Genomic DNA, 22186 nt, shown 5'->3' on the forward strand with positions numbered 1-22186 from the left:
CTGCGCTGTTGTTCTGGCTCGGCGGCGCGCTGCGTGTCACGTGACGGAGTCTGCTGCTGGCTGAGTGTGAAGCGTGTTAGCAGGTAATGAAAAAAAACAACAAAAACAGCCCTCTCACACGCGCGCGCGGAGTCGATTACGGGGTTTAGACCTGTCTGAACGTCGGGAGGATATTTTACCTCGTTGGTATCACATCGAAAACGAGGGGTATTTGATTTGTACGGCTTTTTTCGGCATGTTTCCCGGCTCGGCTGTTAGCTGCGCTAGTAGCGATGGCGACTCCAGCTCCAGGAAGCTCACAATCCGCCCCGGGTTTTCGCTGCAGCTGCGCGGGCCGCTGTGCTGCAGCCTAGACCCAGCAGAGCCGCGCAGGCAGTCGGAGGAAAACCCTGGGCCGGATTCCTATTTTCTGGACCTGGATTTGCCACCTCTAGCAAGTTAGCCTGTTAGGACAAAGAGGGTCCTGAGATACAGCTAGTGCTAGGTAGCTAGTGCTAGCTCACCGAGCTAGCTGCTCTTCTCGTTTTCGACTTAATTGTGGTTTATGTTTCAGAGTCGCAGATATATAAGATCTTAAGAAGCAGTAAAGCATCTCTAGGTGAGAAAAAACAGAAATCGCCGTCCTGATGCGAAAGGACAGCCTGGTAGTGATTGAGTGAGTTAGTCAGCTAGCTCGCTGAACTAGATGCCTCTAAATGTAACGCAGCCACAACAACAACATCTACATCCTATTGTTTCAACTCGGTTTGGGCTCGTCCTAATTCTCACACTGCTGCCTCTCTGTCCAGCCTAGCTAGATTATTAGTCTGTATTTTACGGAGAAAAGTCAGGTTTAGAGGCTTTAAACGTTTCCTCGGTTTAGAGGAGATGTTTTAGTGAAGTCGAGACAAAGATCTATTAAATAAAGGGAACGATTTATTAAATCGAGGGAGTGATTTGTTAAATCGAGAGGGAGATTTAATCATTTCAGGGAGCAATTCATTAAATTTGGGCAGCAAATTGTTACATTTAGGGCGTAATTTATTAAATTGAGAGAACGGTTGATTAAATTAAGAGAACAAATTGTTAAATCGAGGGAACGATTTATTAAACTGAAGGGAACAATTTTATAATTTTATGCATTTCATTTACTTGAAGCACTTTAGTAAATCTAGGGAACTATTTTATAAACTGAGGGAGCGAATTGTTAATTCGAGGGAGCGATTTCATACTTTTGCGGGCCAATATGTAAATTTAGTAAGCGATTTAGTAACTTGAGGAAACTATTAAACTGAAGGGGCAAATTGTGTAATCGCGGGAACGATTTATTAAATTGAGGGAGCAATTTTTTAATTTTGCGATCTAGTACTCATATCTTACGTTATTTTCTTCTTTCTTCTTTGTCTCTGTCTTTTATTAATCACTATTTATGTAAAGCTGCTTTGTGACGACAACAGTTGTAAAAAGCGTTATACAAATAAATCTGACTTGACTAATAAGTAAATTTAGGAAGCGATTTAGTAAATCAAGGGAACACTTAGTTAAATTAAGGGAATGGTTCGTCTTACTGAGGAAATGATTTATTAAATTGAATACAGATTTTTAAATTGAGGGAGCCGTTCGTTAAATAGAGGGACAACGTTGGAAGTTTACAAATATTTGTGTGCTTTGATGCTTTAGGGGCTCATTAGTATCATCATAAATCTTTTTCTTTGTTTTCAACATCAGTAAAAGCGCTGACTGATATATATTTGCAGTTGTAATCGAGGCATTTTCCCTTCCCTGTATACAAACTGAAAATCACACTCGTATACATAACTGTATACAAACTGTAGAATAATTTCTCTGTTCGCTGTATTGCGTCTACTACAGGGTCAGCTGTGAGAGACTGCCTATCAGGCTCTGTTATTTTAGTTTTACCCTGGGTTTCTGGAATGGCCACACACACACACACACCCCACTGCAGATCCAAAGCCTAGTCAGCTTTGGGAATCTCTTCTGTATTTTGTGATTCATTTGCAGAAGTGATTGTGCAGATACTCAGGACACATGTTGGTCAATGTTGCGCTGTCATTAAAGGGAATTTTCACAATTTCTGCATCAGAAAGTCTTTCTTGTGCAGAAAAGAGAAGCTTGCTGTGTTGGCGTGCAGTTAATTTTAGGAAAAATGTTGGAATTCCCTTTTCATAGATCAGTAGATCAGTCTTTTCTAGTGTGAAGAGCTTGCTTCTTATCATAGGAACGACCAAAGGTTATCAGTTTTTCTGAGTTTCCAGATGTGGATGACCTGGCTAGTAAATTCTTGGCAGAAACTAATTATGGGGCTTGACTTCTAAGGGCTAAAATTCTGCAATAGTCTGGGCCTCCACATGGCCGGCGTTTCTCAGAGGTTGTGTACGCTGGTGAAAGTGGGTTCAAAAGTGAGTGTTTTTTTAATTGGGTTGAAATTAGTGACTAACAGATGTTAACGGCCATTGTATCAAACAGTACTTTTGGCTTATCTCTGGTCTAGTTTGTCAAGTAGTCGTGAACATACAGCTGAAAGCACCACCTGTGCTCCTTGTGGGGGTTGTTGAGCTCTCTACCAGTTTAGCCTTGTTTTAGACAGTTGTGTAAATAACACACTGGGTTGTTCTGCGCTAGTTTAGTGTGGTTAGTGTTTTTCTAGCTTTGGACAGACCCATCTGCCTTGCCTGCCACACGTAGTAAATCAGTAATATGCACCCTTTAAGTCTCATGTTTTATAAATGAGCTTTTAGTACAGCTGTTGTCTTTGTGCTCCTTGTTTTCAGATCTGGACTACAGTCAATCTGATTAAGAGTATGAGCTCTGTTATGATTACCATCCTTAGGAATGTTGTGTTGTTATCATTACAGTATTGGATCATGTTGGCCCTGACTTGGCAGGCTTTTTTTAGATTTACAGGGAATTTCAAAGCAATTCAAAACTTTGTGTTATTCTGTTGTTCATGCAGCGTGTTTTCTGTGAGATTCTTTGCAGTGGTGAGGCATCAGAATTCAGTGTCTACAATACAAATACAGCCAGTATTACCACCAGTAAATGTGTGTTTTTTATGTGTGCGTGTGTGTGTGTGTGTGTGTGTTTTATATGTAGAATTATTGGTGAAATGGTGAAAAACTGGATTTTTTAAAAGACATTTTTATCTCACAAATGTGTGAATGTAGTGTTTCAGGCATCAGGCTGGTAAATGCTGGCATTAAATGCTTTGTCCATCTGGTTCCTATTAGCGCTGCCGTGGACGGGTCTGGTCAGTGAACTTTTGGGCAGATTCCACATTAGACCAGTCTGAGTGACTTTGGGTGAATTTCCCCATTAAACTGGCCATAGACAGAACTCACTCTCACTTTGGTATAGTACATAGTCATTACCACACTGTTTTATGCAGGACTAAGACTTGGGTATTGCTCATATATTAAATACTGCTACCTGGAATACGCTACCAGTACCCAACAGTACTTTTTTCCACACTTTTCTCTCTCTGTAATAACAAAAAATATCATTTCAGTTAAAAACAATATAAAATAAAAGTATAAATATAAAACAAAAAAATAAATCAAAATGATACAAACGTCCTAAATTTGAGCATTTCTGTTATTTATTCTGGACATTTTACACAGCACACAAAATAAAACTGCTCTCTATCTCCTTGTCCCCTCCCAGAACCGTCCCTGCAACCTCCAGTGTGTTACCAGGGCATAGAGAGTCGTCGCAGCTGAGGACAGTTTAGTGGGATTGGGAGAAAAATGGGGGAAAACCCCCAGTAACGTTATACTGAGGGTTATCTCCTGATCCTGGTCTCTTAATGCTGAGTGTCAGCCGATACCGATCTGTTCTCTGTGTTCTATAAATAATACAGTCAGCCAGTTTAGATCAGATGAGCTGAGGATTAAAATGTTCAGTAAAATCCCTTTATTTTCAGTATCAGTTTTTATAATCAGACATTCTGGACTGATCGATTTAGTTTAGTCGAGATTTTTCTTTAAATGTTTTTTTTAGTGTTTAATATCTTATAATCCAGTCTGACTCTCCTCCCTGACCAATCAGCTCCCAGTTCCTTTACAACACTGCAGTCTAGTCACTTCCTGTGTGTAGTGGTACCCACTCTGATCTGTTGTTGGTCTACTGGTGTGTAATAACTGGTTTATAGTGGGTGAATGTAATGTGTGTAATTTGGGTTTCTGTAGCGCACGTGTGTGTGTGTGTGTGTGTGTGTGTGTGTGTGTGTGTGTGTGTGTGTGTGTGTGTGTGTGTGTATTGGCATTGGCGTTAGCCTCCACTCTGTTCTGAATGGGCTCTTCAGTGCTGGTCCATAAACAGAGAAAGGCGAGCGGTTCTCCCGCTGGTAAAACAGAGATTTTCATAGAGTTTTATAAAGGGTCGGATATTATGGTCTGTTCATGTTCTTCTGTAAAATAGCTCCACGCTGCAGAACCTCACCTCCTTTATTTTCCCTCTGAGAACGTCCACACTGCTGCAGCCGGCTGGGCGATAATGTCTGTTAATGTTATCCTGAGGACACCTGATGGCGCTCTGAGCATCATGGTTAAAACAAAGACTCGGAACTGGATTGGGATTAAAATAGCCGATACCAGATCTGTTCAAATATGCCAGATTTGTTCTATTTAAAAATATCATACAAATATTTTCTATACACTTTTTGCATGTATTTGTTTTGATGCGTGTATTAAGATGTAATAGCAGAATTAAACGCATGTTTTGAAGAAGCACATGTTTTTAGGTGTTTTTCCAGACAGGATTACTCTGAGATGCGTAGCTACCTGAAGATACCGATGAAGTTGTCAGTTCCTCGCTTAACTTTTTTGTCGTCCGTGACTGCAGACATGCTGCTAACGTTAGCGGCAGCTGTTGCGGGGGACTTGGCTTTCAGGCTATGAAACACAGTATGCTTTTAAGCTTTGGAGATCTTCTGTTTGACCAGGTGTTTGCTCAGGTTAGAAGTGTTGCCATGGTACGCTTTATAAATATTGCATGGGTTCGGCCCCCAAAAAACAAAAGTCCTCAACCCACCGATAGTCTGTCACCGGAAGTTCACTGTTCACTGGAAGGGCGGGACTTCATCCATAATCAGACGCCTCTTGTTCATGTTTGACATGGATTCACCCTGCAGAGAGAAATTGTCTACAATATTCCTGAGATAACAGTAATTTACCCAGTGTAGGGTAGCCTAAGCTGGCTGACCAGCACTAAGAGCACCAGTATAACCAGTGTAATAAGCTAATACTAGGTTTGTACTACATCTGTAGCACCTCTCCGCATGTAAACCCCTTACTCTCCACTAAACAGCAAACACCATCATCATATTCGTCAGAAGGACGATATTAGACCAGAGACATTAAAAATGAGGAGCTCAACATGACGTCTGTATATGGATAAAGTCCCATTCTTCAGCAAAAAGGGCCGATCCGCTTGCTGATTATGAGGAGGATCTATCTACAAGCAGTAACTGACCAAACACAGACTGGCATGGTGTTCTCCCCCAATTTAATTGTATAATCCTACCACTTTCATTACAAGACAGAATTGGGAAGATTAAAAAATCGTGGAGCGTGAGACCTTGAGTTGGACCGTCCCACCATAATTGCCGTACTTTAAAAAGCATACCAACTCAGATTTCTGAATGTGATGTAGTCATTTTCTGGATCACAGGCCATTGCGGTCTGCTGGGCAATGAAATAGAAGACCAGGCAGCAAAAAAAAAAAAAAGCGGCTGGGTTGATGGCTGCTGTCTATAGGACTCCACCAACCAATGTTATGGTCAGATGGCAAACCGAGTGGGACAGATACCGATACACTAACGATAAACTGCGAAGGTCCAACACCAGTGTAAGTAGTAATATGACAACCTACCTGGAAAATAGATGGTACCAGGTCATATACACTAGATGCCACATTGGACATACAAAGTTGATGCCCTTAATGGGGCAAGGGTTCCCCACACTGACCAGGTTCCTGTTAATTACAGGACTAAAAGCACATATCTGACCCCTTCCATGACCCTATCCAAAGGAACTGCTCCTGCCTACGAGCTGCCAGGCATTAAACCTCTATTAACCACCTAATACACATTGGAGAAAGTGATGTCTGTGTCAAATTTTGGGCAATTTTACAGCCCCTGAGGCAGCTTTTGGCTTGCCTTGCCCTGGCTGTTATGCTTCAATCGACATTTGCCACCGATTGATTTGATGTGAATCTCAGGTCAGTACCCTTAAAAGTACCAACCTTGGTACCCAACCGTAGCGTAATTGCACTGACTTGGCGTGATTAACTACACACTGTCATGTTTCAGTAGTGTGAGTCAAGGATTTTTGCTCAGCTCTGCTTACAGCCTCTCAGAATTACTCGCGCTCTGGGAGTTGCTATGTGGTGTGTTGTTATTAGGACAGTGAGGGCTACAGTTGTGGTGTGTAAGCGGACACCAGTTCAGTCTTGCTTGGCTTCAGTTTAAACCGACTGAGTGATAAGCTTGTGTGTGTGTGTGTCCTGTAAGTGTTCCTAGTGGTCAGAGGATTGCTCAATCCTGCCCAACTGGATTTAGGAGGGAAGGAATCTGATCTGGCCCATTGTGTGTTTGCTTGGCAGTTAGAAAACTTTTAACCCTGCAGAGCTCACATTGTGGAAGTTCTGCACAAAGAGATTTGCTGGGAATGTCCGATTGCTTTAAAAGAACGGTTTAAATTACAGACAAACTCTATAGAAATAAAGTTTCCTTTTTGGGGAGTGTGGTTTCTGTCTGGATTAAAATTTAATGTAGTTATATAAACAGTATAAACCATCCAACCAAACAAGTCAGATTTACAAGACAACCATGTTCACCATTAGTGTCGGACACAGATGGAATTTGGCCTCCTCCTTTAACCCATCCATGCAGTGAACACACACATACACTAGTGATTAAACTCATTACTGTAATTTAACCAGCGTAATCACTGACAGGCGTAGTGTTCTCTCCCCATCTAACAGTATAACCCTACCACTTTCATTAAAAGATGCAAAAATGGAAATATCCAAAAAAATCAAGCCCACTGGCTTCCACCTGTAACCCCTTCAAGCAGTGAACACACACACACTATTGATCACACGTGCACAGTGACCCAGAGCGATGGCCAGCCATTGCTGTGGCTTTCAGGGACACGGAGCAGAAACAGTACAGGACTGATACATGATGTTAGCATGAGTTTATTAACGCTATTAATACAACATACCTTTATACTCTGATACACTGAGAATGAATACCACCGTCAATTGATCTCAGTACCACCTTGCTCTACATATTGCCCGTTCAGACCAGTAACCCCTTATAAAACGTTGTCTTTATGTCTTTGTTTTTCCAGATTTTTCTATTTTGTACATACATTGTTTTGTATATACTGTATATGATGACCTCGCTGGGCGGCGATCGAGCCCGGGGCACTCGGGACAAAGTGCTGCCCACAACCACACAGACCACACAGCCACAGAAACAGCTTCAGGTGAGTAAAGAGTCTTGTCCTGTTTACATACACCCACACACACACACAGAGCCTTAAAACACTCTAGATGTAATTTGGCTTAATTTGCATAACCAGAACATAACCTAGGCTTAGTCTAAGATTAGTCTGAGATCAGGCCTAATCTATGACTGGAAAGTCTTGGGTGACTGGCCAAGAGAGTCTCAAACGTGTTTTTCTTCCTGCTGTTCCTAATTTGACTTGTGTCGTCATTCTCACTCTCATCCTTCATCTCTTATTCCTCTTTTTGCAGGCTACAGCCGAACAGATCCGACTTGCCCAGATGATCTATGACAAGAACGATGCGGATTTTGAAGATAAGGTCCATCAGGTGAGCAGTGTTCTTCAGTTCACATATTTAAATTTGGTCTTCACTTTGGTACTGGACGGCAGTGTGCAGCACAGTAAACCTGCACAATTAACGCGTCTGTTCTGCAGTGCTCTGAAGTCTGTGTGTCTGCTTTGTTTTTCTAGCTCATGGAGGTGACGGGGAAGAACCAGGATGAGTGCATGGTTGCTCTCCATGACTGCAATGAGGACGTCAACAGAGCCATCAACTTCCTGCTGGAGGGGACCTCTGACACAGTAAGGCACTAACCACCCACAACCAAGTCTTACCAACCTACAGTGCTTTCTTCAGCAAAAGCAGTAGGGATGTCCAGTCTCCTTGAGGCCAAACAAAGACTTGGAGCTGGATTGGGATTAAAATAACCAATACCAGTGCCTTTCAAATATGCCTGGATCCCTAAAATGCAGGATTTTACTTCAGGAAAGAGCCTGTGAAATGCTTTAGAAAGTGCGTTAAAGCCTAAAACTTAAAGAAATACCCTCTTTTCACCCAGATGTGTTTTCGGACATGTATGTAATACTGATGGCACTGAAAAACCCTGAATGCTCTCTACTGTGTACCTTTACAACTAATGTACAACACATTAGCACAAAACCGTTTCATCAACAGAGATGGCATGACTCTCGGACATGTCAGTGAAATGTGAGGTCTATGCGTGTAGCGTGCGATTTCTAGGAAAACTCAAAAATAGAAAGTGGGTCATTTCTGTGATTGCTGGATAATCCTGTGTTATAACATCTAACACCTCTGCCTGCAGCGTTCTTGAAGCATGATCTGTTCAATGTCCTTCAGAAGTTATTTATGTAAACATGGATATGTTTATCGATACATGTTAGAGTTCCTGTTTTATATGATTCCTGTTTACAATATTTTTTCAGGATACATTTTCAAATGCTTATAATTGCATTTTACAGAGCTGGACAAATATAGTTTTAAAAGTGTGAGCCATGGACTGTGTGTGTGTCTGGTTTTCTCTCTCTCTCTCTCTCTCTATATATATATATATATATAATCACACACAAACACACTATATACAATATATACAGTGTTGGTGCATACATGAAGTACTTGATGTCATATATTCGCACCACACTCGTTTATATGTATTCTGACTCGTTCAGCAAGCATTAGCAGGGAACTCATTGACTGTAATCTAACTGTAATCTGCCTCTTTCTAGACCTCTTGGGAAACGGTGGGGAAGAAGAAAAGCCTAGGAAAGGACGGCATTTCCTCAGAGAGCAAGGAGAACAAGGAGAATCGGGAGAAGAGAGGCGAGAAGGAGGGCAGCAAAGCGCGAGGAGGAGCAAACCGCAGAGGTAGAGGGGCCAGCCGCAATCGGCCGGGTAAGGAAGCCATGCCCTCCTAGAGAAACGGTGATGTTGTTGGGTTTGCTTGGTAGTCTCTGTGTGCACATTTGCATAAGCTCAAACTCACAAGCTTGTACTTGTATTTATCTGAGTTTAGCTGTTTCAGACATGTTTTGATGCATGGGTGATGACATGGATGTTGAACAAAACGCTGTTCTCTGTTTTGTTCTCCATGTCAGTCACTGTCATCTGGTTTATCTGTGGATGCTGGTTGGTCCAGAGTAAAAGTTGTTGAAAAGTGCAGCCCGGCAAAAATTGAAAGCTTAGTTCAGGAATATCTGTAAAATTCTCATTCAGATTATGTACCCAGAGACTACATAAACACACAGTCATCACTTTGCTTCCAGTGATTTGCAAAATACAGGTGTAGAATTTTATTTTTGCTTATGTAAATATATACGTGCAGATAGCCTATATTTTTGTCCCTCTGTTTTTTTTTTATTTTTTATTTATTTATTTTTTTTGGCATACATTTGCGGTTGTCAGCGAGGGCGGAGGAGAATGGAGTGGACTCTGCACCTGTGGAGAGAGGAGCTGACCGTGGTCGTAGGGGAAGAGGGAAAGGTACGTGCACCCGCGGTCTCACACATGCTCACTTTGTGTGAGTTAACCCTCTCTTGGGTAGTTTGTTAGTGCTTCCATGTATGTTTGTGTGTGCGCAGTGTCTGGAGGCAGGGGAAGGGGCCGTGCGCCGGGGGCCAGCAGGTTTACAGCACAGGGAATGGGGTAAGAAGGGCGCGTCCTGAACTCATCAGCACAACTCTCTCTTGTCTGCTTTGTGTTACTTTCAGATTAAACTTTTCCTTACTGCTCTGAAACAGCTCTGGATTATCACTAGGAATCTTGGCATGTTTTAAAAAGATGAGTTATAGACTTCATCCAGTTATATGTTTTGCCACATTTTTAGAGGAATTTCCCACAACTTGCAACAGTAAAACATGTTTTTTAGATGTTGTGATCTTAAAATCCGCTGTTATTATTTTAATAGTAAAACCACCTTTTGTTACAAGATGGTTAAATTAGCTGCGTGTGAAATATGGTTGTGGGGCTGTTACACTTAGTCTTATTGTCCCTCACGGTAAATCACTGGAAGCATGTATAGAATACAAAGTACATAGGGGTGTTTCTCCGCTTGCTGTGGTGTTAAGAAATCAGAGTCCTCTTTAAAATGTTCTTCTTTCCTGTCCGTGCCACACTGCTTTGGGTATAAACCAGCATTAGCCCACTGTGGCCTGGGGGTCGAGTTTGAATTCCAAGCCTTGCCGGAGGTGCACAATTGGCCATGCTCTCTGGGTGGGTAGGTGGTGCTTTCTCCCCTCATCACTGTGAATCGATGATGGCCAGCACAGACATCTCTTAGCTGGTATGACGGAGCTGGGGACCCAGTGCTTTCCTCCGAGAGTGTTGGCTGCCAGGCAGTGCTGCAACGGTGGCAGTTTAAAAAGAGCTGGTGGCTGGCTTTGCATGTTTCGGAGGAGATGTCTAAGCACATGCTAAAATGATTTTAAGTTAATAGCTACCTAGTATATCTAATCTAAATACTATTGGTTTAAATGTGTGGTTACTTGGTTTTCTACAAAAAAAAAAAAAAACCTTCACATTGACACACAAAAGAATCCTGATTGGATCAGGTAGTAAAAACTGAATCAGAACATCCCCAATTTCCACTCTCCTCCTATAGGACCTTTAACCCGGCTGACTACACTACGGACAGCGGCACGACCAACTCGCATGCTGACGTATGGGAAACGGGGGCCAATGACACCACAGATGGGACAGGTGAGAAAAGTAAGCATATCAAAAGACTCCTGTGAGAAAAATGACCATGCCATACGGTAGAGGTTTTCCTCATTTTCATGCCTGTCTGTCTGAATTTCCTCATCCTGTCTGTACAGTGACATGGCGGAACACTCTAGAAGACTGGGCAGCTGAAGATTGGAGTGAGGACGTGAGTGTAAGTCAAGCCGTTCATTAATTGTCACCCAAACTGTAGCATGTGGACATTTATTTGTAGATGTTAATCAGGCTATTTTTGTAGTCAGGACTTAATGCCTGATCATCAGGGTTTGTCTTTACAGCTCTCTGAGACCAAAGTCTTCACCTCCTCATGTGCACCTCCAGCTGAGAACCACATCACACCTGGCCAAAGGTAGGACACTTAGTGACCACATGTTTAACCAGCTTGTTGAAGATGTCCTACAGTTTTTAAAAATGATTCTCATACCTATAATGTTGGCTGCTAAAATGACCTGAAATGATGTTTGTCATGTCCCATGTAGTCTGGATCTGGCGTCTCTGCTGCAGAAGCCTCCTGGCAGGGAGGAGTTGGGGAACATGAAGCCGGCCTCCTCACAGGGGCTCGGCCATAGCCTGGTTTTCACCAACTCCCACCATCAACCAACACGCAATGGAGGCACCACCACTGGCACTGCCAGCTACGCACATGCCACCCTGGTGAGACTTTGGCAAGATCTAGCATTTCCTAGGCCTGCAAAATGCTTTATACTTAAGCCTTAAGCTTAATGTAGGTTTTTGAAGCAGTTACCTTAACATTTGGACTATGGTTGGTGATAGTAAATGAGACATGTATGTATGTGTATTGTTGAACTCCTTTTTCGTGTGTGCCAGTCCTCAGTCCTAGGTTCTGGATTTGGGGAGCTGGGTGGTCCTAAGCTTGGGCAGACTGCTGGCCAACAGATACTGGAGCAACTGAAGGGACCAGGTCTTGGGCAGCTTACCTCACAGCCTCCCAGCACAGGGGCCAACTGCACCCCTGTAGGGGGGCTGGCGGGGACGGGGATATCGGTCCCCTCTTCCTCCTGGGACATCAAACCTCCTGGAACACAGAGCTCTGCCTCACTGCCCTCCCAATTCAGTCGTAAGTATCAAGCTGCTTGCTTTGTCATTGTCGAGACAATTGATTTCACAGTACTGAAATCAGCAATTACAACATGTTAGGATGTGTACTGCAATGAGGTCCTTTGCCCATGTTCTTCAGCAATACTGAACCAATTCAGAACACTGACCCATGGTCTTTGTGCTCCCTTTTCATTACTGTAACAGTAATGAGCTTCTTTTACATTATTTTCACTGTCAGAGAATACCAACACATGACGCCTTATCATTCAGCCTTTGTTTACACCCTGTTTTGTGAGCCTACTTCGACTGAAATCTCAGAAAAGACATAGATAAGACATAGATATCGTCTCTCACCTCTCTTTACTGTGTGCCCCGTAGGGGAGTTCAAGATGCAACCAGAGCCCTCCTTGGTGCTAAGCCAGTTGAGCCAGCGGCAGCAGAGCTCTCTGAGCCACACAGGGCCTCTGCCTCTGGCCAGGCAGCCCAGCCCTCCCCCGCTGAGTGGGCCCTCACCTACACAGGGTCCACTGGAGGCCTTCTCCAAAGCACCAGAGCCATCTCAGCCCCCCATGGCCCCCACGCAGGCTGCAGACCCTCAGGCCAGCGGCACACAGCACCGCCAGATTAAGACACAGAAACGAAGGATACCTCCCACCTCCAAGGTCAGAGGGTTTTGTCGGTGCAAAAAAATTATGCAGACCTAAATCGTGTTACTTGATTTAGTGAGAAGCAAGTGAATGTTGTAGCTACGGGAACATTGCTGTAATATGCTGTATCTATTCTGCGCTCTTTCCCTGGAGACCCGCAGCACACCACAGTTTTGGATTTTCTTTCCACCGATGTGGCTGAGTTCGCAAAGAGCTTGTTAATTAGTTGTGCTGTACCAGGTGTGTTACCACCTGGGAAATTAAACTGTGCAGTACTGTGGTCCTATAGGACTGTGACCACTACTATGGACATGTACTTTAAAGTATTTTTTGCATGTGTAGATTCCTTCCTCCGCGGTGGAGATGCCTGGCTCGGCGGATGTATCTGGGCTCAATGTGCAGTTTGGCGCTCTGGATTTCGGCTCTGAGTCGGCGCTGCCAGACTTCAGCCAGTCGGAGAACTGCAACAGCGAAGCTGTACGAGAGGCTACGTCTGTTCCTCAGTCTCAGAGCAGCCTTTACTCCAAACCTATCAGGTCAGTCAGAACTGGGTGAAGATTGATGATTTTGATGACATTCTGATGACAGTTTGAAAAGCATATTCTAGAGATGGATGCTGATCTTTGATATTTAACATGTAGTCCCATAAAAACTACATAACCTACATGTTGGTTTCATAGTAGTTACTGAATAATTAGCCCTGGGCTCAAGGAGTTTACACTGTTTACACTTGCCATTTGACAGGTATTTTGAATCCAGATAGTGTCTGGTGTGGATCTTCTTTGATCTGTTTGCACCTGTTCACACTTTTCACTAAAATGTGTCCCATGTGACCAGATGAGATCCTATTGTACTTGCCTGCATAAAAAACGTAATTACACCCACTTAATTAATTTCTGCTTCACTTCCTTTAAACTACCAGTGGTGGTTGGGCTCTGGGAAACTATGAACCGATCTGAGAAACTTTGGGGGTTCTACAATGCGGGTGAACAATAGATGATTCCTATAACGACTGCATAAGAAGATGCTACGGTCTGTTTTAACTGCAAGAGGACACGCTCTGTAATACTGGCATCATCTACCAGTAAACAAGCCCGAGCACATGAATGCACACACACGCTCTCTTCTGTGTATGCCACACAGAGCTAGGGAGGGCATGCGAAACCAAAATCCACCGTAATAATTAACATTAATTAATTAAATAACATTATTTAGTTTTGTTTTGATTTTTGTTTGGATTTCTGCTTGCCTAACTGTATCTGGATACATAAACAATTAAATGTGGATGAGATCCATCTCTGACCATCTCCGAATGTGGTTTGAGTGATCTTAATGTGATCTGATCACAGGCCGTCCTGGTTGTGTTTACACCCGGTTATTCATGTGGTCAAGTGAAATCCGAACGTGATCCAATCCCAAAAACGCATGTTGCTGCATGTTGAATACAGGCTACAGGAGTTCAGAGTGCATTAGGTTTACATGCTGAGGTAGGGCAATGTAATATTAACATGTTCTGTGTTTTTCACACCATATAGAAAAAAAAAAGGCGATCTTCCTCGACCAGCATTGCACAAAATTCTAAGTGACAGTTTAGTACCTTCGTTTCTGAGAGTGAAAGGGGACTGCGTTCTCACTAAAGCTGCCAGAAGCAGAAGTGTTGCTTGGTAGAACATTTTAGGTTTTCTATATTTCTCACAGACCTGTACGACTCACAGGATTAAAATAAACTAAGGTGGTTGGTTTATTTATTTATTTATTCTATGGAACATTTCATAGTAGGTGAACGGCTCTTGAATCTTGACTGACTGTCCATAATAATGACTTACCCCTGGGTTTCCAAAAGGACTAAATTTACTGAGATACACCACTAGTAATTGCGTTACTCCACCTCTCCATGAGAAACGAATCCCATCCCAATAGAACATTAAAAGCTCATTTCGCTACAGGTGAGCTGTGCTCAACAACTGAAAATGGAATTTTTTGAAACACTAAAAATTGTTTGTCTGTCCCCACAGTGACTCTTTGGCCAGTCCCGTCCCGCTCTTGCTGCCTTTGGCCTCGTCTGACAGCATCTACCCGTCTCCCTCTGTGGCTCTGCCCAGCCTAGCTCCTTCTCTGACGACTCCCAGCGCTGCCACAGTGCCCTCCTCATCCTCTTCCTCCTCATCTTCCTCAGCGGCTTCGTCAGCTGGGAACAGTTTTGACTGTGGAGTGACTCCACACTCTCGACTGACCTTCTCACAGAACAAGGAGCCTTCTGGACCTGTGACGGTGAGTGTAGTGCCACCAGCTGGACACGCAAAACCGTGCCATATGTGATGAACAGTTCTGATACTTGAAATGATCTGTGACCTTCAGGGCGTTTTCACACTTGCTCTGGTCCGAGTTAACGAGTTTTAAACTCTGAGCGTTTGATTTGGTTTGTTTTCACACTGGGAAAAAATCCAAGTGTGCCAAATTGCATCACAACAAACCACGTGAGAACGTTCTCTCTGGGTATTGGTCAGAGCTGTCTGGTGCGGGAGCCAGGAAGTTAATACAGGAAGAAGGTCTTGTGTCCTGGATCTGTGCAGGTTTCTGTGCAATTTAACATGGAAACAAGTTGTTGTTTTAGGACTCGACAGAGACCCAGCTCCTTGTAGGGGTCTTGAAGCTGCTGTTGTGGTCTGCAATCAAGTGCAATTACTGTATTCACACCTACCAAAATGAATTGCATTAAGGGTGAAAACAAACCGAGTCCGATCTCACCAGACTAAAAGCTGCAGTTTTAAAAAGGTCCTTAAATTGTTTTAATAAATGTTCAGATAAACATTAAAATTTACTATTTCTTATTACTTAATTAGAAAATTCTCACTGTACCATGCACAGGAAGATAAGCCGAGCAATTAAAAGCTGAAAAAAGGTTGTCTCGATTAAGTTTTTCTTTCCTAATTTCATTCCTGTTGTTTTTCTCTTCAAACAGAATGGTTTTAATGGTGTGAGGACCTCTGCTGCTTTAGATTGTAAGTGTGTTTTTTTTTTTATCACCAATGATCTGCTCCCTGAATGCTTCTGACACACAGATCCGTGTGTGCTTGCTTTTTCTGATTCAGCATGACGTAACCCTTTTCTCCTTCATTCCTGCTTTTAGCCACATCGAGTTCCTCCACTCCAAAGCCAGAGTCTCCCTCTTTGGGCAGCAGCAGCACCAGTGTTGCCCCCTCTGCCCCTTCGTCTCTGCTGCCCCCCTCAGTTACCCCCCACAGCTCAGCTCTGTCCAGCCTGGCCCCTGAGCTGCCCTCCGCCAGTCTGCCACCCCTCAGCAGGTGAGCCTGTTTGGCCCTCTCACCCTTTCCTCTTAGTCCCTATAAGTCATATTGGAGGTGCATGAGGAACACACTAAGGCTTTCTGTTCTGCATCTTTCTTTGTTTCCCCCCCAGTAGCCATGTAAGCAGTGGCCACTCCTCAGTATCAGCACTTTGCACCAGCTCTTCGCTAACGGTGAGTGTGTTGGTGTGGTGACTGTAACACACACCCTAAATAACTACAGAAATGTTCACTTTTTTGTATTCCAAAAGTTTTAACGATCCAGGTTAATGCTGAACAGGCTCTATTGATCCATTATTAAATACAAAGTATGTCCAAATGTTTGTGGACACCCTGTTTAATTAATGGATACAGTTGCCTTAAGTTGAACCCATTGCTGACACAGATGTGCAAATGCGTACACACACACACACACACACACACACACTTGCTTCTCTTGTCCCTGTAGAGAAGTATTGTCAATAGGGCACTCTCTGAAGTAGATAAATAAATAAACCCCCCAGCATTAAGCTGTGGAGCAGTGGGACTGTGTTCTCTGGAATGATGGATGGCGATCATCCAACATCCTGACCTCACTAACGCTTCAGCCAGTGTATGCAATCAAATCCTTAAAGTAATGTAGTAGAAAGCCTTCCTTGGACAGTAGAGAGTTACTTCTATGAAAGCCAGCTAAACTCAGCAGGTGTCCCAGAACTTGGTTGTATTCACGTAATCTAATGGGAAGTTTTATTTTGTTGTGTTTTTTTTGTTTGTTTGTTTTTTTCTTTTTAATTAACTTTTTCTCTCTACCCCTGTGTAACTCCCCTGTCTCACCCTTCTTACCTGCAGTACACTAGTGTGGACAGTGTGAGTTCTCTGGCTCCATCTTCGGTAGCGTTCTCCTCTGTCTCTGTGTCAGCTCTGCCCAGCAGCAGTGTGAGCAGTGTGGGTAGCGGCAACAGCAGCCTGCACTCCACAGCTCTGGGGCTCAGTGGCAACGGCACAAGCACACCTTCCGCAGTCAGGACTGCACCCCTGCTTTCCTCCTCTACTGGTGAGTCGCAGCCTACGTTTTACAAACTTTAAACTTTAGAAACTTGCGCTTTTGCTCACTTACACAGGCCTTTGTTCCACTGCAGGGCCAAATGGTTACCAAGGCCGTGCTGGTGCGTACCCATTAGACCAGTTCTTTTTCCATTTGCTGTTTTGCTAAATCAGGGCCAGGAAGTGCACAGCATCTCAAGGCTAATGCAGCTACATAATTCTTTGAAACTTAGGAGTGTGTAATCTGCATCTCAGACCATGTCAGGGAGACTTATATGGATTACATTTGCAGAATAATATTGAAATCTACTTCAACAAATCTGGTTGAAACTAACTCAGTGAGGTTTGATATGTGTGTGATGACTTCCCAAATCATGAAGATAGTCCAGCACAGCTGTTACACATCAATTTGTAACACAGAAACCCTGGAGTTTGCCTCGCAGAGGTAATGCTGGCCACTAAGTGAGCCAATGTTTCACAAGCCGGTAGCCGGTCGCACTAACACCACGGCAGCAATATTAGGCATGCCAATTCATTTAGCTGACTGTGCTGAGAAAATTCTAGGTGTTCTGTGCCGAACCATGTCCCTATGGAAAAGCCACTGGAGCGGTTACAATCCGTGCTCAGAACCGTTCGGTCCTGCAGTCTTCATATCTTTTTATCATATTTTTTGATGAAGTAACAGTTTCATAGTCCCTTAAATTAAGTGCTTATATTCTATAAGACGTTATGTAAGTTGCTGTACCTTAAAACTTATATGAAAGCAATATGAAAATAGCTAGCTTTTGAACATGCTGTTACTTTTACCACTAAGTGTGAAAAAGTATTCCAGTTTGGCTGCAGCTGCTTTAACCATGTTTTGATAAAAGGCAGTTTTTGTAGAAATGCCACACACGGGATGTTTCCACTGTTAAGCCTTTAAACTTTCACACTGCAGACATGCTCATTATGTCTAAAAATGTCACAAATTGTGAATAACGCCTGTGTTAAATCTATGACCGTGGCGTCAGTTAACCTCAATAGGGCATAATAGCCTCTTAGGTGGTTTTGAGTGAAATATTAATAACGGCCAGTATAACAACCTTATTTGGGTCTGGATTTTGGTTCTAGGTTTGCTAATAATGTTTTCACTGTTAATCTACAGGAAAAGCTCCCCCTAACCTGTCTCAGGGGGTTCCTCCGCTGCTGCCCAACCAGTATATCATGGGCCCTGGAGGGCTGCTGCCTGCATACCCGGTAAACTTACAACAACTTATGTCGTTATATTGTCTTATTACTTTAATCAACTAAAGATGGGGAGACACTTGTATAGACCAGAGGTTCTTCATGAGCAGGATCAAGACATGATGATGATGATGTAGTGGACTGTTTCTACTACTGTTAGATATGCCTGTAATCAGCTCAGGTTACTTGCTTGAGCTGATATATGTACTTCATTGTTAATTGAGGCTACTGTCGTTTGCCTGTGTGAGCTCTGAACTCCTTGTTGCGTTTCACAGCAAATCTATGGCTATGAAGACCTCCACATGCTGCAGTCCAGACTACCAATGGTGAGTCCATAGCCAGCTATTTTTTTCATTATTAAGGTGACTGTAAAACTTGTTTCTCCCTGTGTGCACTGTGTGCATGTCTTTACTGTGTTTGTGGTAACGTATTCATCATCAGCGTAGTCTGTGATGTATAATCACACTTTACACCCATGTCACCCTGTAGGATTATTATGGAATCACATTCCCGGGGCCCACTGCAACATTGTCCAGTAGAGATGGGAGCCTAGCCAATAATCCTTACTCAGGTAAGCCAGTGCCTGTTTTAGCTCGCTGCCAAATGCCTGTGGACACCCCTTCTAATGAATGCAGCTACTTTAAGTTGCACCTGTTGCTGAAACACATGAAAATGTGCACACACATAGCTAGTTTATTCCCTGTTGAGAACTATTGGCACCATGCCTAGTGTCAAGCATGGGCTAGAGGGGTACAAAGCCCCCCAGTATTGAGCTGTGGAGCAGTGGAGGAACTGCTGTGTTCTCTGAAATGATGGTGCTCTGTTTAAAACTTTAAGGGTGACTTGGTAAGTTGAGGATGAGGTGGGGTGGTGATCACACTAACACTTTCGTCACTGAATGCAATCAAGTCATCACATCAATGCTCCAGAATCTAGTAGAAAGCCTTCCATGGACAGTAGAGACTGTTACCTTAACCAAAACAGGATAAACTCTCTTCCACAATCAAGGGTATTAAAAAACACAAGGGATGAGAGAGCAGGTGTCCCAAAACTTTTGTCCATATTGTGTAACACATACTTGCTTTACCTCTGAACACTTTGTTTAACGCACACATGAAGACTCTCATGTTCTCTTTTTCCCCCCACTAAGGTGAAGTGACAAAATTTGGCAGGGGTGACTCCACGTCTCCAGCGCCCCCTACGAGCCTGTCGGCTGCGCACGCTCCCCAGACAGCGCAGCCCCCACAGGCCCAGAGCCAAGGCCAGAGCCAGCCGCAGCCACAGGGCCACCACAGCACTCAGCAGGCCTTCCTCAACCCAGCTTTGCCTCCAGGCTACAGTTATACGGGCCTGCCGTACTACCCTGGAGTGCCTGGCGTCCCCAGTGCGTTCCAGTACGGCCCGACCATGTTCATGCCCCCAGCCTCTGCCAAGCAGCACGGCATGGGCCTGAGCAACCCCTCCACACCATTCCAACAGCCCAGTGGCTATGGCCAGCACACCTTTAGCTCAGGTGGGTCATAGGCACACTTTTTTAGTGCTGATCAATGTGTTAGAAGTGTGGACAATTCCCACAGTATACCCAGAGAAGCATATTGTGACGGATTCTTATGTTTTATCCATTTGTGCCTCTGCTCAGGGTATGATGACCTGACACAAGGCCCAGCGGGTGCAGAGTACAGTAAAGGGTACAGCAACTCCTCTCAGACACAGGCCAAATCTGCTGCCTCTGGTCCAGGGAAAGGTGCTGTAACTCATTTCTATTAGAGATGTTAGAAAATTGAAGGTTAAACTTTAATGACATTAATGAGATGTGGGGTGAAACACATAACACATAACACATAATAAGAATATAAACCCTGGAAGGATTGACATTTTGCCCTGTTGTGTCCTCATAGGTGTTTCTGTGACGTCCAGTAATTCTGGCGTACCAGATATCAGTGGAACTGTTTACAACAAGACTCAGGTAAAGTCAGTCCCCTTTGCATCACACTGGCTACGGCTTTTGGTTTGATGTGTTGCAGAAGGTTTGATGAATGTAAGTCATCTGGTTTTCCTTCTATGGTTACAGTCCTTTGATAAACAGGGTTTCCATGCTGGCACTCCGCCTCCGTTTAACCTCCCCTCAGCTCTTGGGGGTACTGGACCTCTGACCCCTGGTGGCGCCCCTGGATACGCCCCGGCTCCTTTCCTTCACATCCTGCCTGCTCACCAGCAGCCCCACTCTCAGCTGCTGCACCACCATCTCACCCAGGATGGACAGGTCAGTAACGCAGACAGAAGCGTGAACGCTGTTATGTGACAATGGCGCCACTCAGTATTACAGTATTCCTATGCAGTTACATCACTGCTTAATTATTCCTTTTAATTAAAGTTTTTTACTCCTGTTTATGCTTTTTTAGTCATGATTAAAAGCTAGTAACAATAGTAAATTTAGTTCCAGGGGTTTTGAACAAATTGGCAGCATCTAAACAGAGTTATGAGTGGAAATACACTGACAAATGTTTGTGGACGCCCCTTCTAAGGAATGCATTCAGCTACTTTATGTTGCACCTATTGAAAATACACACACAACTTGTTCAGTCCCTGTAGAAAAGTACTGCCAATAGAATATGACTCATAAACCTATTGGCACAATGTTAGAGGGTATAAAGCCCCCCACCCTTTCAAACAGTGTTACCATTTTAGTAGTTTTTTTGGTAGTAATTAGAAGTGTATGTGTATATACCTAAACATTCTCAAACACAGTGCAGTCAATGGGAGCCACACTGGTGCTGATACGGCTGAGCTGTTAAAGAATGGACTGGAGAAACTGCAGATCACCAAGCAAGGTTTAGTTTCAGTAACTGATAACGATCCAATGGTGTGGATGAGGCTGCTCCTGCCAAAGAGATCTTGCCACCATGATCCGAGGATCGCTGGTTCGAATCCTGGGGGCAAAAAGAGGCGGTGCTAGTCTTTATCCTCACATGCTAGCCATTGCTGGTCATAGGGGAAATTAACCTTCCAAACTGGGTAGAATTGTTGAAATGCTCAGCTTTAGCAGTGACTTCATCAATGTGTGTGTGTGTGTTTGCACGCAGGGTGGCCCAAGTCAGAGGAGCCAGACCAGCAGCATGCAACAGAAGACCCAGGTCAACAAGTCCAGCTATGGCAGCTCCCCCTACTGGGGCAACTGAAAAGTGCAAGAGCCCCATGCTCCTCTTATGGACGCCACGTTACCATGCAACACGATGGCCACCATCTGAGCTGAGCAGAGGGACAGCTATACACAGCACCATGCTAAACACACACACATATACATACAAATGCACACACACTACCATCTCCCCCTCCCCTAGTTCTCATCCCCCCTTTTCAAAGTTTTGGCTGTTGTATGTAAAATATATTTATGTATGTATTTATACAGTATATATGTATTGGTAGGATATGAAATGTGGTTTACTGCATTTTGTTTTGAAGGACGTTTCTGTTAATTTCAAAATGGCTATGATTAAAACAAAGAGGATGAGAACTAAGTACTAAATAGAAGGTGAATATACTTGAACCAGACCCAGCATCATATAATGTGGGAGATATTTTTTTTGTATACATACATAAACCTAATAATGGTGTACATTATTACTAAGCATCATTTGATGGTGAAGCCTTTTTTAAAATGTTTTTGTATGTTTCCCCCTGCACCTCATTGACCCATGATTTTTTCCTCCCCCTAATGGGCAGGAGCTTCAGTTCAGTGCTCGACTTTATTTCCTTGCCCCCTCATTTGTGAACCCTTCTTTATCCTGTTAATTGGCTGAAACGTAGCAGTTTTGAATCTGAATCATTTTAACATTGGTTTCCCCCCCCCTTGTTGTCCAAATAAAATATCTGACCAGTTCCTGGTTATTTTTGTCCCTCT

The 22186-nt window shown here is 43.6% G+C and overlaps 1 protein-coding gene across 6 annotated transcripts; it reads left to right on the plus strand.

The window, feature by feature from the left end:
• Window positions 1–22165, plus strand: ubap2a (ubiquitin associated protein 2a). Of its 6 annotated transcripts, none has more exons than XM_072661621.1 (28): window positions 1–83; window positions 7353–7490; window positions 7762–7839; window positions 7983–8093; window positions 9036–9201; window positions 9712–9789; window positions 9888–9951; window positions 10907–11013; window positions 11121–11179; window positions 11304–11374; window positions 11505–11679; window positions 11854–12103; window positions 12463–12746; window positions 13074–13267; window positions 14747–15002; window positions 15694–15733; window positions 15862–16036; window positions 16152–16212; window positions 16867–17071; window positions 17157–17183; window positions 18206–18297; window positions 18561–18611; window positions 18775–18856; window positions 19436–19798; window positions 19925–20029; window positions 20184–20251; window positions 20357–20548; window positions 21369–22165. In XM_072661621.1, the coding sequence occupies exons 2-28, from the start codon at window positions 7395–7397 to the stop codon at window positions 21462–21464; spliced, it is 3546 nt and encodes a 1181-aa protein (XP_072517722.1). In that variant the 5' UTR covers window positions 1–83; window positions 7353–7394; the 3' UTR covers window positions 21465–22165. The 6 variants fall into 6 exon arrangements, with proteins under 6 accessions (XP_072517722.1, XP_072517723.1, XP_072517724.1 ...); XM_072661622.1 differs by having other exon boundaries at window positions 16155–16212; XM_072661623.1 differs by having other exon boundaries at window positions 10907–11004.
• Window positions 22166–22186: the final 21 nt, after the last annotated feature.

Source organism: Salminus brasiliensis, chromosome 18, assembly GCF_030463535.1.
Source record: "Salminus brasiliensis chromosome 18, fSalBra1.hap2, whole genome shotgun sequence".
Classification (NCBI taxonomy): domain Eukaryota; kingdom Metazoa; phylum Chordata; class Actinopteri; order Characiformes; family Bryconidae; genus Salminus; species Salminus brasiliensis.

Excerpts from the sequence above, each read along its gene's own strand:
- ubap2a (XM_072661621.1), top strand. The coding sequence starts at position 7,395 with ATGATGACCTCGCTGGGCGGCGATCGAGCCCGGGGCACTCGGGACAAA. Across the intron at positions 15,003-15,693 it reads AGCCTTCTGGACCTGTGACG|AATGGTTTTAATGGTGTGAG; the intron begins GTGAGTGTAGTG and ends CTCTTCAAACAG. Across the intron at positions 20,252-20,356 it reads CTGTTTACAACAAGACTCAG|TCCTTTGATAAACAGGGTTT; the intron begins GTAAAGTCAGTC and ends CTATGGTTACAG.